This window comes from Euprymna scolopes, chromosome 1 (assembly GCF_053919585.1).
Source record: "Euprymna scolopes isolate OS-2025 chromosome 1, ASM5391958v1, whole genome shotgun sequence".
Lineage (NCBI taxonomy): Eukaryota > Metazoa > Mollusca > Cephalopoda > Sepiida > Sepiolidae > Euprymna > Euprymna scolopes.
In genome coordinates, this window is record NC_136482.1 from 22,703,569 (window position 1) to 22,720,459 (window position 16,891).

A 16,891-nucleotide genomic window follows, 5' to 3' on the forward strand; every position below is an offset into this window, starting at 1 on the left:
GTTTGTACAGAATTCCCCCAACATTAAAATAGAATACAATCAAGGAAAGCTAACTCCTTTTCTCTTCCAGGCGGAGTTACCTCCTTTTTTTACCGCTGTCATGCAAGTGTTTGTGCAGAGACAGAAAAACAGGACGAGGCAGATGCTAGCAGGTGCCAATGAGGGGATAACTTTGAATCCGGTAAATGAAGATGGAGATATATTACTTGTGTGCATGATAATTGTGACACACAAACTCAAGTAATATCAGAATTAGATTGATAAACATAATTTGTATCATTCTGTGTCAACTTGAAAAATCCTGATTTCTTTCACTACTTTCTCTTATTCATTGTGCTACACACAAATATTCGTCTTTGGGCATTGATAGTTATGATATGCCAACGCTTGCATTTATAAATAAAAATCGGTATGATGTACACACCTGCGATGGAAAAAATTTATATTGTACACAAGAAATCATGTAAATTGATCAATTTTATTTTTAAATGAGAAAATCAAATTTTAGAATGTGGAGTACTATGGAAAAATATTGCGATCCCATCTTGAAAATATTCTAGAGAAAAAAGGGAGATAACTCCAAATAATTCAAAGTTGGAGACATTAAAAAAAAAATTCTTAACATGAGAGGAAAACATTAGAAAAACTGAAATTAGCTTAAAAATTTGATTTTCTTTATAAAAATAAAACTACTTTATCAATTTTCATGTTTTCTGGTGTCGAATATTTTCTTTCTGTCACTGAGAGTACATCATACAGATTTTCCTTTATTTTTTTTAATGTAAGGTGAATTCTGGATAAGGATCAATTAAACTGACATTATTTCTATAAAATTGAATATTATTAAAAAATAATTAGATAATCTTTAATGGATCATGTGACTAATGTTTAGCTCGATGAGACTTTCCTCGGAGTACGAAAAATTTATGAATCATGAAAAGAAAAAAGATTTTCACTTTTATTCAACTGAACTTAATTTTTAGACTGCTTTGGGGAAGGTTGCTTTGACCCATATAGAGAATGCTACATGAGCCACTAAATAAGATGCAGCAAAATTATATATATATATATATATATATATTACACATATCTACATGAAATGTTATAAGGAGATATATTTTATGCATCAATTTTCAATATTTACTTTGTGTTACTAACTGCATTTTAGTCTGATAATGTCCAATGGGGATAAAATGCAAAACATTTTGTGTAGTTTAAGTGCTATACATTTCCATAACTTACAAACCTTTATTTTATATATATATATATATATATATATATGTGCTTAAAAATTTGTAAAGTAAATATATTGTACGGAGAGACAAGTTTTTAAATATTTATATCTAAATTCACATAAACTTTTCAAGTTTCAAAGTAGTTTACACAATCAAAAGTGATTTTTTTTTTGTTAAATACACCAAATCTACTATACAGATGTTTCATTAAATAAGTGTTAAACTTTATAAAGTCCGAGAAAAAATATGGTGCTAAGGAGGGGGGGGGTCAATACATTCGACCTGCTGAAGCAGTGAGATTTTATATTTCATCTTTATTATTAAAAAAAACTTCATCAGAAATGAGTAAAAAAATGTTATTTTCAAATTTCCAAAAATTATGCTAGAAAAAGAAGCGGGAGGTTATAACCTCCCCACCTTTCAAGTGTTATTTATGAAAATTTGAAGAAAACATTCATTCTTTTTGATGAATTTTTTAAAATAAAATCCCACAAGTAAATTTGATTGCATTCACTTTTTTTTTTTTTTCCCATTTATTTGTACATTTTTATTGCCATGTTTTCTTCATGATATATAGTAATTATAGTAATTAATATATAAAAGAAATGTACAGAGTATTTTTATGAGAAAAGAGCTCACCAGTAAGGAAACCAACTAGACAGGAATCAACTACTCATTCAAAATGAGTATGTGATTCTTGCCCAGTTAATTTCCGTGCTGGCGAGTTCCTTTCTCACAAATCTCTGGAATCCAAAATACTCTAATTTCTGTACATTTCTTATTTGAATAAATAAAGATTTTACTCCAATAATCGATCCATCTACAATCATATTGATGTTCTCAAGAGGACACTAATGTTTGTAGGTAGTACTATTATTAAATTAAATAGTCACCATTACAAGTTAGTAAGCATCATCGTATAAAACTGACTTTAAAGTGAATGATGATGATGATGATCTATGGAGCGATGGAGGGGGGGGGGGGTTCATAGAAAATCCACACAAAAAATGAGGCTTGTAAAGGATTTGAACCAGAAGTCCAAATCCTGTACAGGTTTTATGGGGGGGGGGGGGGGGGGGTCAATACCCTCTCCCCGAGATCATCATCATATTCAATCTAAGGTCAATTTTAGAAATTCACTTCCAAACTTGTAATTAACCAGTTCATTCAAAAATAGTAGTGTCAACTTGAAACCAGCAATATATGTATGTGTGAATAATGTCAAAAATATATTCTATGGTTTACAAAATTATTTATAAAGTTCACCAGAGCATTGACTGAATGGTTACACTTGGTATCTTTAGTCTTGTGAGCTGAGTTTTCAGTAAACTCCTAAGTATCGATGACATAAGACTAACATATAGTGTTCTTTATATATATATATATATATATATATATATATATATATATATATATATGAGAGAGAGCTGTGTAAAGGGTTTATAGATTTAAAATGGCATTTAACTTAAGTAAATATAAGGCCATTTTGAATGCTTTCATTCTGTCTTAGCCTTAATCTAGTATATTTAATAAAGAATATTTTCAAAAATACTTAAAACAGCTTTAAGCATTTTTATTTCATTATTTTTATTTTGAAACTTGATTTACATGCCATTTTAAACCAATAAACACTTACAAATTAAGCTCTATTTTATCACAAAATATTGAACTTTCCTTCTTTGAAAATTGGATTGAATTCATATAGATAGCTGCAAGCCAGATTTTTCTAAAGTTTTAAATAAATAATATATCACCAGCGCAAAACGTATCAGACATTAAATGTTTGCACATTTTTTTTGTTTGAAAACCAATTTTAAATTTCCCATTCTCATTACCTGAAACCTGAAATTCAGCTGTTGAAGAAACAGCATTTTTTTTTTCAATTATTTATTTTATTCTTTATTAAACATATACAAAAGCTCAACGTGTCCATTGGTTAATGCATTTGGCTTGACCAGACCTGTGCTCATTAAACGGACACCACAATAACAATTACAATTCAGTTATTTGGTATTTGATGGAAGAATTCACGGGAGATGTGGGCATCTGTTGATTATACAGTGACCCTTGTGGCGCAGGTGGCGGCGGGTAAGACGAAGAAGAGTACTGGTCAGAATCAACAACTCCGTAATTGTGCGTACCACTGTTACGATTACTACTGGCCCCACTACCACCATCAGCCCCACTAGTGATACTGTTGCTACAGTAAGAGCCTCGGTAACCCGCAGGAGTGTTCACTTGAGGGGAAGAGAGGACACTGATTGTAGCCGGAGCAAAGTCGCCCACGGTACCTCCTAGGTGGCAGCTCATGCCACTGTTGCTTTTTGAGGGGTTGTCAGCCATGTTCTTGATGAGCTGCGTCACAGGATCCACGCAAAATTTCTCGTCTGGGTAGCGCTTGTTGAGACGCTGGATGTGACAGTTGCGGCAGAGTAGGGTGTCTTGATAGGGATAACAGCGCTTGTCTGGTTCATCGGTTAACTGCATTTCACAGTCCTAGGAAAAAGAACAAAAAGACATTAAACAGAAGAATAATGGATGTGCATACTAATAGGATGTAAAAATTGTACACAGAAATTAAAAATAGGTAAACTTTTCGAAAAGTTTACCTAAGTAATCAGAATTCTCATCTTAGATCTGAAGGAACTCCGAAAACAAAAGAAAAACATAATTGCTGTCCTACCCAGAAGTGTCTGGGAGTGTTTAGTTTAATTCCTCCCACCCCCTTATGCATTTTAGGTTTGGAGGAGAAAAAAAAAAATTTTATTTATGAAAATTTTCACCCAGAACAAAGACAATTCAAAGAGTTGTTAAAATTTTGCATAACTTATTGCTAAAAGGAAAACAAATACACTAAATTAACACAATAACAGCTTTTATATATATTATATAACAAATTAAGATATTGAATACTAAGACAACAAAAAATTAGTTGAATTCTTTTTATTCAATTTTGGTATTTATACAAAATACAGATGGTGCTAAACTAATAACACTATTTCGAAAGCCATTCTTAACATGGAAAGAAGAGTGGTTTTGTAACTATTTTGTACTTTTACCTAACAATTTGATAAACAAGATACTGTAAAAATCCATTTTCAGAGAAATTATTTGCAAAACTTTAACTTGAATTGTCTCCCCTTGTTCTGAGTAGAGTTCTTCAAAAATGAAAAAATATTGTTCTCTAAAACTAAAATGCAATTTTTTTTTTTAATACAAATTTTTATATTTTTTCAAAATTTAAATTTAATTATATCGTTTAATCAAATTAAATCAAATTGTTATAAAACTAATTTTGTTTATAATAATGTTGTTTTAATCTCTATAAAAGTATTATATGTAAATAGTCAAAAACTTCCAATATATGAAAATTTTCTAAGAATTTTTAAGCCAGAAAAAAATTTGTTTAATAGCTGAAAGACTTCTAGATTCATTTCAAAATGTTACAAAGTAATCTTTTCTTTTACCAACTACTAACAAAAGATTAAAATAGCAGACTAGTTTATAAATAAACCGAAATACATTATGGTGGATTTAATTTCATAATTATTTTTTTTAAAAATTGTATTTCAGTCTTTGTTTTATTTTACTCTATTGCGTTTTTGATTTCACTAAAAATTTGTTACATGTAAATAAAATATAATGTAAACGAAGACAGAAACACACACAAATTTTATTAATAGGTAAGTTTTAATTTTGTTGGTTTAAGAAAATAAATTAGAAATTGAAGAGATTAATGTGAAAAAGATTTTAAGATAATTTTTTAAATCAGTTCTTATCTAGAATTCAACCTAATAAAAAAAAAAATTGAAATATTTATGATGACAGAATTAAAATGTTGTATTCCACAAATCACATAAATTGATAAAGTAGTTTTTTTATATAGAAAATCATTTATTTTTACAATTTGTAGCAATTTTAAGAGTAAAAATGGCCATTATAATTTTGATCTTTGATATTAGAATTCAATTACTTTACCTTTATTAAATATGGCAGATCAAAACATCTTTTTGTCATAAAATTTGAAAAAAAAAAAAAGACTGATACCTACATCATTTTATGTATTTTTCTCTTTTTTTTTCTAATTAGATTGAATTCTGGACTTGCACTAAAAGATCTATATAATGTTATGTGTTGAATGCATATCTTGAATCGACCAATATTTGCAACAAACACCACAAACTTCAAAACCAAAATAATAAATCACAAAAACATTCAATACAAAGAAGCAACAGCATTTTTTTAAGGATTATTGACATTACACAAAACATTTTTTTTAATTTTAACGAAATAAATACTTATTTAGCTTCATCTTCCACAAAATAATTATCAAAATTCAAGTGCACATTTGTTGCATGCATGCAGATTTAATGTTTTTATTTTTATTTTACACAAATTAAAATTTATTTCATTTTAAGAATATTACAAACATTACTAAAGATTAGCTGCACCAAACCAATGCTTGTATTTGTTTGTAGCACATGAGGTAGACAACTCTCATATTCTTCAATATAAAATCTCATTAATTACTTTGCTGATTTTTATTTTTAGGTGATTATTAAAAAAATGTTTATTAGAAAATTTCTAAGCCAGACTAAGCAATTTTATAAAGAAAGTGTAATGAAGTCAATAAAATGGTACAGCAATAAATAAAAATTGGTTAATCAGAAGCAAAATTTAATTTGTCAGCTTAAATGTTATTTGGGCCTGACTTTGAAAATCTGCTGAGATAACTTCATTTGTTGGATTATTGTAACTAGTCTCATAGGGAAACAACTCCTAACATTAACAATTGATTTCCATTGTGAACTTAATTTGGTTCACAGGGGTTTTATTTAATTGTGAAACAAAAGTTATTTTATCTGTACTTGAGTGTAGGATCAAGGGTTTTCTTAATAATAGTGTGTAACATCAAATTCCATAATCAAAAGGTATCCATTAAACCAATCACATTAAATTTGTCATTTGCGATCATTTCAATGATTTTATCAAATATTTTGCAATTCCAAACATGATTTGTGTTTTGTTTTACAGCATTTCAACACTTTTGAGATTATTTAATGCTGAATCCAATCATTTTGGTAAAAGTTATCATATTTCAAGTTCTTAATGGTGTTTGATTTTGTTGTTTTATAGAGAAAAATTTCATTTTTATTTTTGCAGAACATGGAGTTTTGCAACAGGAAAGGAAAAAAACAATAACATCAATGTTTGATGCATTTTAGTTCAGGAAGCCAATATCTTCAGAGAATTCGATCTGGTAGCACCAGAGTTTGTCCTGAGGGAAAAAATATTTTTCTTATCAATTCAAAATTATTTTTTTAAGTTTAATGGTAACAGTCATTGAATACATAATTATAAATACCCCCCTCTTCTCCCATATTCCATCCATGGAAGTGTTAATAAAATTAACATTCTAAAATCAACTACAGTTTATGCCTGATGTCCACAGTCATGAATATTGCAGAGTTTTTTGTTTTTATTTCTACTTAATGATATGTGAAGGACACTTTGGTGATCGTATCATCAGTAGGTGTAATCTTGAAAGGGTTTCACACTCACTGAATTATAACATCTCAGATTTTTATCTGTGAAGTAATCTTAAAGATCATGTCTATCAAAACTATCTCTGAACTAGCAGTCTAAAGAAAGGAGTTGTATTCGGATATGCATCACATTGAATGTCAATAAAATAAAGAATGTTGGGTATTCATAGCTGAAACTTGGTGGACAAGTCATTCATAGACTGAAGTTTATTTGTATTAAATATGGTTAAATTATAGAAAGAATTGTTTGGTTTGGTTTTTGAGCATATGAAACCTTTTCAAATTATCAAAATTGTAAAAGATTTTATGTTTCAAGTTCTTTATATTTCCAAATATTTATTTATGGTGTTTGGTTTGGTTTGGTTGTTTTGTAGCGGAAAATTGTTTTTAGCTTTGTAACACTCAATCATATTCTGTAAAGGAAAAGTGGGGGAGAGGGAACAATAACAAAAATGTTTGGTGCATTTTAGATTCAGGAAGTCAGTGCGTTCAAACAGTCTGATGTGATAGTACAAAAAAAATGAATTCTATTAACGATTTCATGTTTTTTTTTTGTTTTCAGTTAAGTTAAACATTTATTAAATTTATTTAATCTGTGAAATGATCAACATTTTCCAAAATTTGTTTAAAGTTTTTGCAACTAAGTTTAGTATTTCAGAAGTAAACAAATAAAAACATAAAAAAGACAACTTCATGCAGAACAAATAACAAAAGATGATGGCCAGATATTTCCAGGCATATCGACAACTCAACTATTGATTAGACTTTGATTTGTACACGAAATGGAATGAAAAAAAATGGAGATTTACTGACATGAGTGGAAATCTTATATTTGTACTTGACAAATCTTCCGGCACATCCAAATTAGAAAGAATTAAAGCGAGACTAGATTTTTTGTAAATATGCCCTATTAAATCAACTTTGTACAGAAACATTTGGATGTGGAAATGTAAAAATGATATAGAAATGAAATTTTCTGTATAAAGTTAAAAATTAAGTAGAAAAAAGATTTTCCATTAAAAGCTAGAGGTTAAGCTGACGTGTTCAGGAAGTTTTGTCATTGTCACTGACAGAAAGTCTTGAATGACATGTAATGAATAAAATAATAAAATTAAGTCCTTTTGGTTTGTGGTCAGAGACACCAGAGCATGTATTTTTGGAGCACTTATGACCCTATAGGTGGGCGGGGGAGGGGTAAATAATGTTCTTCTGCAGAGGATTGATTTGGCTTAACAACTCATGAACCATTGTAGACATTTAAGATGAGTTTTGTGTTGACTTTTCATATATATTTAATACACTAGTTTCTTATTTGTTTTGAAGTATGTATTTGAGTGATTTTATGCATTAAAGCGATAATACACGTTTTTATTTTGGATATATTTTGTTCTTTAAGTATGCTATTAAGTGATCTCTCTCAGTGCGTTCAAATAGTTCCTTCATTATTTTTATATTGTAGTAGTTTTTCCATACAGATGAAAAAGTTATGCAGTCCATTATAAAAGTGTTTTGTTATGTTATGCACCATGTTCCCCCCCTCCCAATAAAAATGCTGAGTTATTTTAGAGTGCCCAATATGGAGTCAAGAAAGGATAACTTCCTCTCTTCATGATTTTCTGTACCTGTTCACCTAAAAATGAGTTTTATCGTTATTAATTTACTTTTATTTGTTAATATTTTGATTACAAATGTTCATTTCTCCAGAGAAAATTACAAAGAAAATAAAACGAACATAAATCCCAAATTGAATTTACTTTACAATTTTTAACTACGAACAACAGCACAAGAACATGGCAGTGCCTATTAAAACAAAACAAAAAAAACACAAACTCATCTATGAGAATGGCTATTAATAATAGAAAATAAGGGAAGAGAGGGACATCATCACCGATTGAGCTTACTACTACTATTGCATTTCAAAACAACTGTTAACTGGTTCTGCATGTAATGAGCTTCTTTTTTTTTTTTAAGTAAAAAAAAAAAAAAAAAAAAAAATCACGTTTCACTTGTCCTCAGAACGCATAAGCTAGAATGCACATTAAGCTCTCATTTAAAGATTAAAACAAAACTATACATTTTTTTTTTTTTTTTTTTTTTTTACTGTATAGTCACCACTTATCAAGGCCCGGAGGACACTGAAGGATAAGGGTTAATGGGTACTTTATTTAAGAGGACAGCTCATACAGAACTTGTGTTAGACTTGAAAATGACCAAAATCAGTTGGGAAATAGCCCCACAGTATTTTGTTCAACAGACGGACAGTTCTAGGAACAACGTTTGCTCATGGAATTTTCGTTTAGTTTTAAACACAGAAAGTAATGGAAATTGCTGATAGTGATTGTTGCTAGTTAGGTGTTTGCCACGAATGCCTTACAGGGAGGAGCCATAGAATGATGCTCAGTTGAACATCTACTATGCACTAGAGGTAGGCTTGTAACATCTCTTATGAGAAAGAGGTAGCAGAGAAGAGAAAAGAGCATCATCTATTTTGGTTTTGAACCTTGTTCAGGCCGGAAATGATGCCCTGCCCAGTTTCTTGAGATGCAGCAACAATACTTTATCTTAGAACATATTTAGCTCTTATACATGTAGCGGATTATATCAGGAGTGAGATATCTACTGAAGCGATCCTATCATTTTCCTGGCAACTTTGACAACAGATTTTATATGTGCGTTCCATTACAGATCAAGAGTGAAGGTTAGTCGTGGGAGCTCGTCTAAGCCTAGTGCAAGTTCTCAAGATGATAACTGTTCATTTCAGTTGAGGATAAGAGCATTAGTGATGGAAAGAAAAAACTTGGTTTTGAATGTATTAAAATTAACCAGTCACCTTTTTCCTCATTACACCATGTGCTCAAGGTCAGAAGAGAGGGAGAATTAGTTTATAATTAAGGCTATTATTAAGGCTAAAAACCACTTGAGGATAATGGTTAATGAGATGGATAGATTGTAAGTTGAATAGTGAAGAATATTATAGAAAGGTTGAAAATGGTGAATGTAATTTGATCACTTATGAGGACGATTTTGTTGACATTGAATCTGAAAATGATCATGTTGCAGCTGATAGGGAACCAAGCCTGTGGTAATATGTTCCATGTAGATATTTTAGGGAAGAAACTGTTGATGAAAATTTGGCTTGATGCTAAGTATAGGGAGAAATAAAGGAAATCACTTTGCAAATGTGGTAGGTAGACAAATTCATGTGAATGTCTTATAAGAAGAAGAGCACAACATTTATTCTGTGAAAAATTTCTGTAAAAACAGACTTTTTTGCTGTTGTTTTATGGCATATCAACAGTTTTGGGTTATTTTATGACAAATGCAGTAATTTTTAAGAAGTTTTTATACTTAAAGTTCAAATATTAATTTATAGTGCTTGATTTGATTGTTTTGTGGATGAAAACTATTGATTTTTTACTTTGTAGAATATGATCGAGTTTTGCAGGGGGTGGGCAATAACAATGTTTGGCGCATTTTAGATCAAGAAGCCAGTATTTTCAGTTTGATCTGGTAGCACCAGTTGTACAGAATAACAGAAGAGATTATCTCCCAACTAGATTGCGAAGTTGATTTTGTCTTATATAAAGACAAGAAATAATGCTCTAAGCAGCATTTCTCACAAATGCCATATTCCATCTTCAAACATCTTTAGCTTTTATATGGGTAGATAATTGTATTAAAAATTTTCTGGTGCAGTAAATTGAATGAATTGAGTAAAACAGTGGAGTTCATTGTCCTCCTTCATGCATCAGGCCACTGAAGAGAGAGGTATCCAGATTTGGCCAATGAGAAAGAGAAGCAAATGACAATGCAGAAGTATAGAACACTTTGGCATGAAATGAGATTATTTTACCGGACAACTATTGCCATTTTAAAATTTTTTTTTTTTTTTATAGAAAACTCCTCTTCATTTTCATGTGCATGTATGTAATATATATATATATACATACACAAAGTTTTAAATATTTTATTAAAAAGATTTTTTTTTTATGCAGTGTAAATTCCTACGAATACCAAATGTAACATATTGCAGACTTAGCACTTACATAATCTGACTTATTGTTAGAAAAGTTACTTATAAAAAGAGATTTAACTTTATAACAGTAATTTTTTTTAAAAACATTAGATTGTTAACTAAAAAACAGGGAATGTGTGTGCGTGTTTTGAAAATTAATTGTATAATATACTTAACTATTGCTGATGTTAAGCAAAGGGAAATAATCCGAGTTTCGTTAATCGAAAGGCGAGAAGAATTACCGCCCTTTAACAGTAAAAAAAAGTCAAGAAATCTGTAGTTTTTCATGCCAACATTATGAACAAAAATTCTTACTCGTTACTTTTGACTTGAAATCTGTGAAAAATAAATGACATTAAATATGACAATATCTTCAAGCTAAGAAGTATTCTCTTAAATATATTTCTGAAAAAGTTATATTTATTAAATAGTTTATTTTTGCTAAGATTGAATGATATATTGAAATTTATTTTCATTTTTTCCCCCAATTTATAAAAAAAAAATGGATTAATTTGAGAGAATATTGTTATATTAGCAAACATGTAGACTTTTGGCAGATCCAAATATTTAGTGAATGTTCAGAAAATAGTCTTTTTTTAATGCTTTTCTCAAAATTTGTATTCAACACTTACACATATGGAATGAAATTAAAAATCCATTTATGTAAATTAGAAGAAATACCACCCATTCTGAATAATAATGATAATAATAAAATTGCTGAGTCATTCACAGAGCTAATGTTAGATCGTTTGAAAAACCAGTTAAATAAATAAAAATTTCAAATAAGGATTTTTTCGAGTTAAATAGTATTGCTACTTGTAGTGATATTTCTTTTTATTTATAATGGATTATTCCACTATTGAGTTTTATGGTTAGTTTTATTACTTTTGACTGTTAAGAGTTAAAGGAGACAAAAAAAATACAGTGAAAGAGAGAAAGCAAGAGTGATAGACAGAACCTTCTTCAGAAATGAGTCATTTTATGAATTAATTGCAAGTTACAGCTAATTAGAGCAATTAAAATGGAATCTTTTTCCAACATGCATTTTATCTGACTAAAATGTATATGGAAAAAAGCCTTATGGAAACAAATGTTGATTAACTTAAGATATTGAGGAGTTTGTTTTTAATGAAAGCTATATTTCATAATCACATAAATAGCACAGGTATTCAAATAGAATATGAATGAACTAGCAGGACCCATGGAAATTCCACGGAATGTGAAATATATTTAATCAACAAACATGTTTTGATAAAGCTGATATTTTTCGGGATAGTGCAAAAAATTATTCTTTTGGACAACCTGCAACAAATAGGAGTTACACATTTCTATAAAAACTGTGTCCATTTATTTTATATACAGTAATATAAGTACTAATACTCAGAAAGTAATATTGTGCGACATAGTTCAATAAAAATAATAAAATCGCATTCTAAGAAACAACCTTACTCTTTTACTCTTTCAGTTCAATACTTCTTGTCAGACAATGCCCCCTCCCCCTCGTTTCTTTCAAATGTTCCTTTTTTTTTTTTTACATAACATTTTGTGGACTTCTTTTTTGAACAAAATTACGAGTTCCTTTCTCACACCATTACAATAATGATAATATTATAACAATATTTGTAAATGAGGCTACATCAAAGAGAGGTCATTATCGTATTCCTGTCCAGGGATGCCAGATTGGCCTATTTAAAGACATTTTGTGAATCTGCCCCCCCCCCTTTTTTAAGCAGTTTACCATTCAAAAACTATTTGGCATTTTTCAAAATGTAACATATGGACTAAAGAAACAAGCAGAATATTATATACAGTGACGTCCTAAATTATGAGATGAAAAATGAACGAATTTCTTAGTAAAATGGGGTTGTCTCCCTCTGCACAATGACCTTGTATAAAAAAGCGCCAATTTACATTAATTATCAGCGTGGTTCGCCTAAAAACAAGGAACTATGCTATATTATCGATATATTATAGGAGATTGCCTTAAAAAAATTCAATTTATATTAATTAAAAACTACTTCATGAAATCAACAGAAATGCTCCAAGCAGTCGGTGTTTATTTTTTTCTAACATTAAATATAATAAATGATGGTAAAACTTTTAAAAGCATATTTTATATCATTCACATTAATTATCCCCGCGGTTTTGAGATTCTTCTGATTAGAACATTTAAAAAAAACAATCATTGAACATCATGCAGATTTTAATTTTCTAATGATACTCTGCCATGAGGAAGGAAAAGAAAAAAAACACAAGATGATATTATATTGCCGAAACTTTGTTGATTTTGAATATAAAATATTTATTCTTAAAAAATTATTCTAACTTTGGTGGTTCTATTCTTACAGCATGTCAAATTTTTTTCGGGTTCAGTCATTTTGGTAAGAGTTTGTACACTTCAAGTTGTTTATATCTTTAAATATTTATTCATGATGTTTGGTTTGGTTGTTTTGTAGAGGAAACAGCTTACAAATTTTCAAAAGTGGAATAGAAAGTTCTTCACACTTTCTAATATCTTAGATCTTTATAAAGCCATCATTCGTGAGATATTGTTGCCACATGTGCGATGCAAAAAAAGTCTCTAACCTAATAGGTCCTGCACTGTCTGTCAAATTCTAGCCCCTGTCACATCACCACAATGTTGTATCCTAGTGCTTGACACATACTTCTTCAGAATATGCTCTGATGAACTTATTGGAATTGGACTCTCAATGAAAATACCTTAAACTCACCCAATTAGCGGCAAAATTTCATCCCTTCACTGTACAGGTCTATAGATGTTGGAAAATTTTATCTACTTTTTTTTTTCCTCTGACTGTTTTTTTTTTTTTTTTTTTTTTTTTTTTTTTTTACATAGGCGTCACCACTTATCAAGGCCGATAGGCCACTCAAGGATAAGGGTTAAAGAGTGTAGAGTAGTCAAAAGGACAATATAGTAATCGATAGTAATGTAAGTTCGGTAAATTTGTTAACTTAAGTGGAACGGCTCATCAGAAACTTGTTCACGTTGGACTTGAAGACAACCATATTATAGACAGCAGGAAAACGGAAGACAATTTCACAGGTGTGCAGTTCTAAGAAAGAAGCTTTGATCATGGAATCTATGTTTAGGTTTAGGCACAGATAAAAAGTGGGGAAAATTATTGATGTTTTCAGCTAGTCTAGTGTTTTTTGTGAAAGTTTGGCGAGGGGGGACTGCTTGTCTTTAGAATTCCTTCTTTTGTCCCCCTGACGTTACCAACATGTAAAAATTTAAATGTAATGTGAACAAGCATCTTGCTAATGAACTCCCCACTAATGGTTGCCTCCTATAAATCTGGTCTTTATCACATTTCAATAGCAGTATGCCTTGTTTAAGAGGAACAAAAAGTAAAAAAATAAATAAATAAAATAATTTTTAATAAAAAAAAATGTGTTAGTAACCCAATAGGTCGTGTGTGTGTGTGTGTGTGTGTATTACACATACATAAAACTATTAATTATAAACTTTAAAAATAAACATACCTAAGAGCAAATATTTCTTCTAAAATAGGCTATTTGTTAAGGGAATTAAACAATGCATGACATCAGATTGATAAAGCTTAAAATACATTTGGTATTAATTTATTTTTGTGAGGATTTAAATACTAATTTATTCTTTCACGGCATTAATAGATGGGATTTTAATTTTTATAAATACATAGAATTATATGATTACTTCATTTAATTACATAAATTAATATATGAAAGTATAAATTTATGCATGAACTTTAAGTATTTACTTCAACAGTGCTCAATACGTAGGTAGAGCCAGCTTATGCCTGATGAATCCTAGCGTGGATGAAATGCGGAATATTCTGTGTAGCTTAATTGCCATATATATATATATATATATATAGATAGATATACACACATTATACTCAGCTTTGTCAGCTCACTATTTCTTTGCAAAGTTTGCTACTTGAAATTCAAAAGGAAAATATATTTGAAAAACTGGTTACAGTGGTGGAACCTGGGAATGAACCTGGGATGCATTTAGTTAAATAATTCCTTTTACTAACAAAAACAATGTTTGCCCGTCATATGAGCAGTAGTAGTAGTAGTAAGAGTAGTATTTTCTTGTTGTCAACAGCGAACATAAAACGATAACCAACACCCATCCAAAACACACACAGCACTGCATCTAAAACAAAACTGAATCTCATCCCAAAAAAAGTTTGCCTTATTTAGCCATTTTTCAACTCAACATCTATGTTGCATAATCACACTTGCCTTATAATCCAATGGTTCTATGTCTGTGTGTTACCGTTTCCTTACAGCGGGCACATGCTAATCATGGTTGCTTACTCATCGTTTCTTCATACTGGCACCACAAGAACAAAATGCTTAACAGAAACTTGTTCACATAATACTTGAAAAGGACTATGTTATAGTTAGCAGGGAAGCAGCCACGGTATTTTATTCCACAGATAAGTAGTTCTAGGAAAGAAACTTAGTTCTTGGAATTTACGTTTAGTATAGATAGATAATATGGGAAATTGTAGGTAGTTTTTGAAGCTAGACAAGTGTTTTTTTGTTTTTTTTTTACAAGAGATTCACTGCTTATCAAGGCCCAAAGGCTACTCAAGGATAAGTGTTAATTAGTATAAGATGATCATTGTGACAATAACTTGATGATCGTTAGTGATAGAAATTGGGTAGAATTTGATTTTTATGGGAGCGCAACATCAAGAACTTGTTTACATTGGACTTGAAGATGACCATGTTGTAGTCAGTTGGGAAGCAGGTCAATGAAACTGTTTCACAGGCAAGCAGTTCTAGGAAAGAAACTTTATTCATAGAATGTGCGTTTAAATTTAGGTACAGATAGAGAACAGGGGAAATTGTTGGTAGTGGTTGTAACTAGAAGTGCTTTTTGTGAAAGTTTGACAGAAGGAACCATAGATTGAAGCTGAGATGATCACTTGCCATAAAAATAATGACAGAGCAGAGATAGACGAACTACATTTCTTCTGTGAGGGAGAAAAAGGCATTGCCCACTAGATTTCAAACACAATTTTGTACCCTGTCAAGCAGCCCCCCACCACCCCACACCCGATATGGCAACAGTACTCCGTATTTGAATCTTATGCAAGTAGAGAATTGCATTGGGAGTGAGATACCTTACACACAAATAAGCATTAATGCAAATGTTTTGATAAAAACGAATCGAGCACTTTTACGTGGCTACAGTAAAGTCATACGAATCAGCTTGATACAATTTCTTTTGACTAACTTGAATCTGTTGTTGGCATGATAGTTTCCTTCAACAATGAACAACTAGTTTCATTCGTCTCCTTTCACCTTCCGTGTTGACTCAACTAAATAATGTCGTGCATCAACGCGGTATGTATTCACAGCTCACTTTGTTCAAACAAATTCTTGTTCTTCAAACTTTTATGTAGCACATGATCATCTAATTTGCATACAAACGGCAAAAATTCACATTATTTTTGCGTGATCATCGAGCATAGAATCAGCTGCAAATTTCGTTTTACTATTGTTAACTGGACTTTACAAAATGCACAGATGTGTTTCCGAGGCAAATCATTTTAACAATTTTTGTCAATTTTTTTCTACAAGCATTATTATTCATTCTTTGAACATACAAGCATTAGTTTCTTATTTATTGTAGGGAACACATGAAGATTGTCAATATCCTCCATGAAAAGGATGCTATGAGATCAACCAAAATAACAAAAATGCCATCCAAAATTAATATTAGTCAAAGGAGGTAAACTTTCATTTCCATCTTAAAATACCAAATTCTTTCACGCAATGAAGCGCTATTAATTTAATGCAGCGAGTGGAATTTTTATCATTAGAAACAAGTGAGTGCATATACACAAAGTCAAAAATATATTTTTTTAACAAATCAAAACAGTTGATGATGAAAAATAAAATTGAATAAATTAAAATATGGAGTACAACACCTGGGATTGCATTCATTGTGGATATTATTGACTTCAACTTTATTAATTATTTGAGTTTTTAAAATTCACAAAGACTTTTGCACCAAGCTATAATCACTTCATATTTGGATTCGTGATTCTTCTTTTGGAATCACTGATTAATAT

The 16,891-nt window shown here is 30.3% G+C and overlaps 1 protein-coding gene across 2 annotated transcripts in view; it reads right to left on the reverse strand.

The window, feature by feature from the left end:
• Positions 1-3,105: 3,105 nt before the first annotated feature.
• The window catches only part of LOC145285974 (uncharacterized), a 300,440-nt gene continuing 286,654 nt past the window's right edge, over positions 3,106-16,891 (reverse strand). Inside the window, exons 8-9 of one of the 2 annotated variants that reach the window (XM_080134655.1) lie at positions 11,112-11,132; positions 3,106-3,731 (exon numbers count right to left, since the gene is read on the reverse strand). In XM_080134655.1, coding sequence (XP_079990781.1) covers positions 11,115-11,132 — 18 coding nt within the window. In that variant the 3' untranslated portion in view covers positions 3,106-3,731; positions 11,112-11,114. The remainder of the gene's footprint in view (positions 3,732-11,111; positions 11,133-16,891) is intronic. The other variant, XM_080134575.1, reaches the window with a different exon arrangement.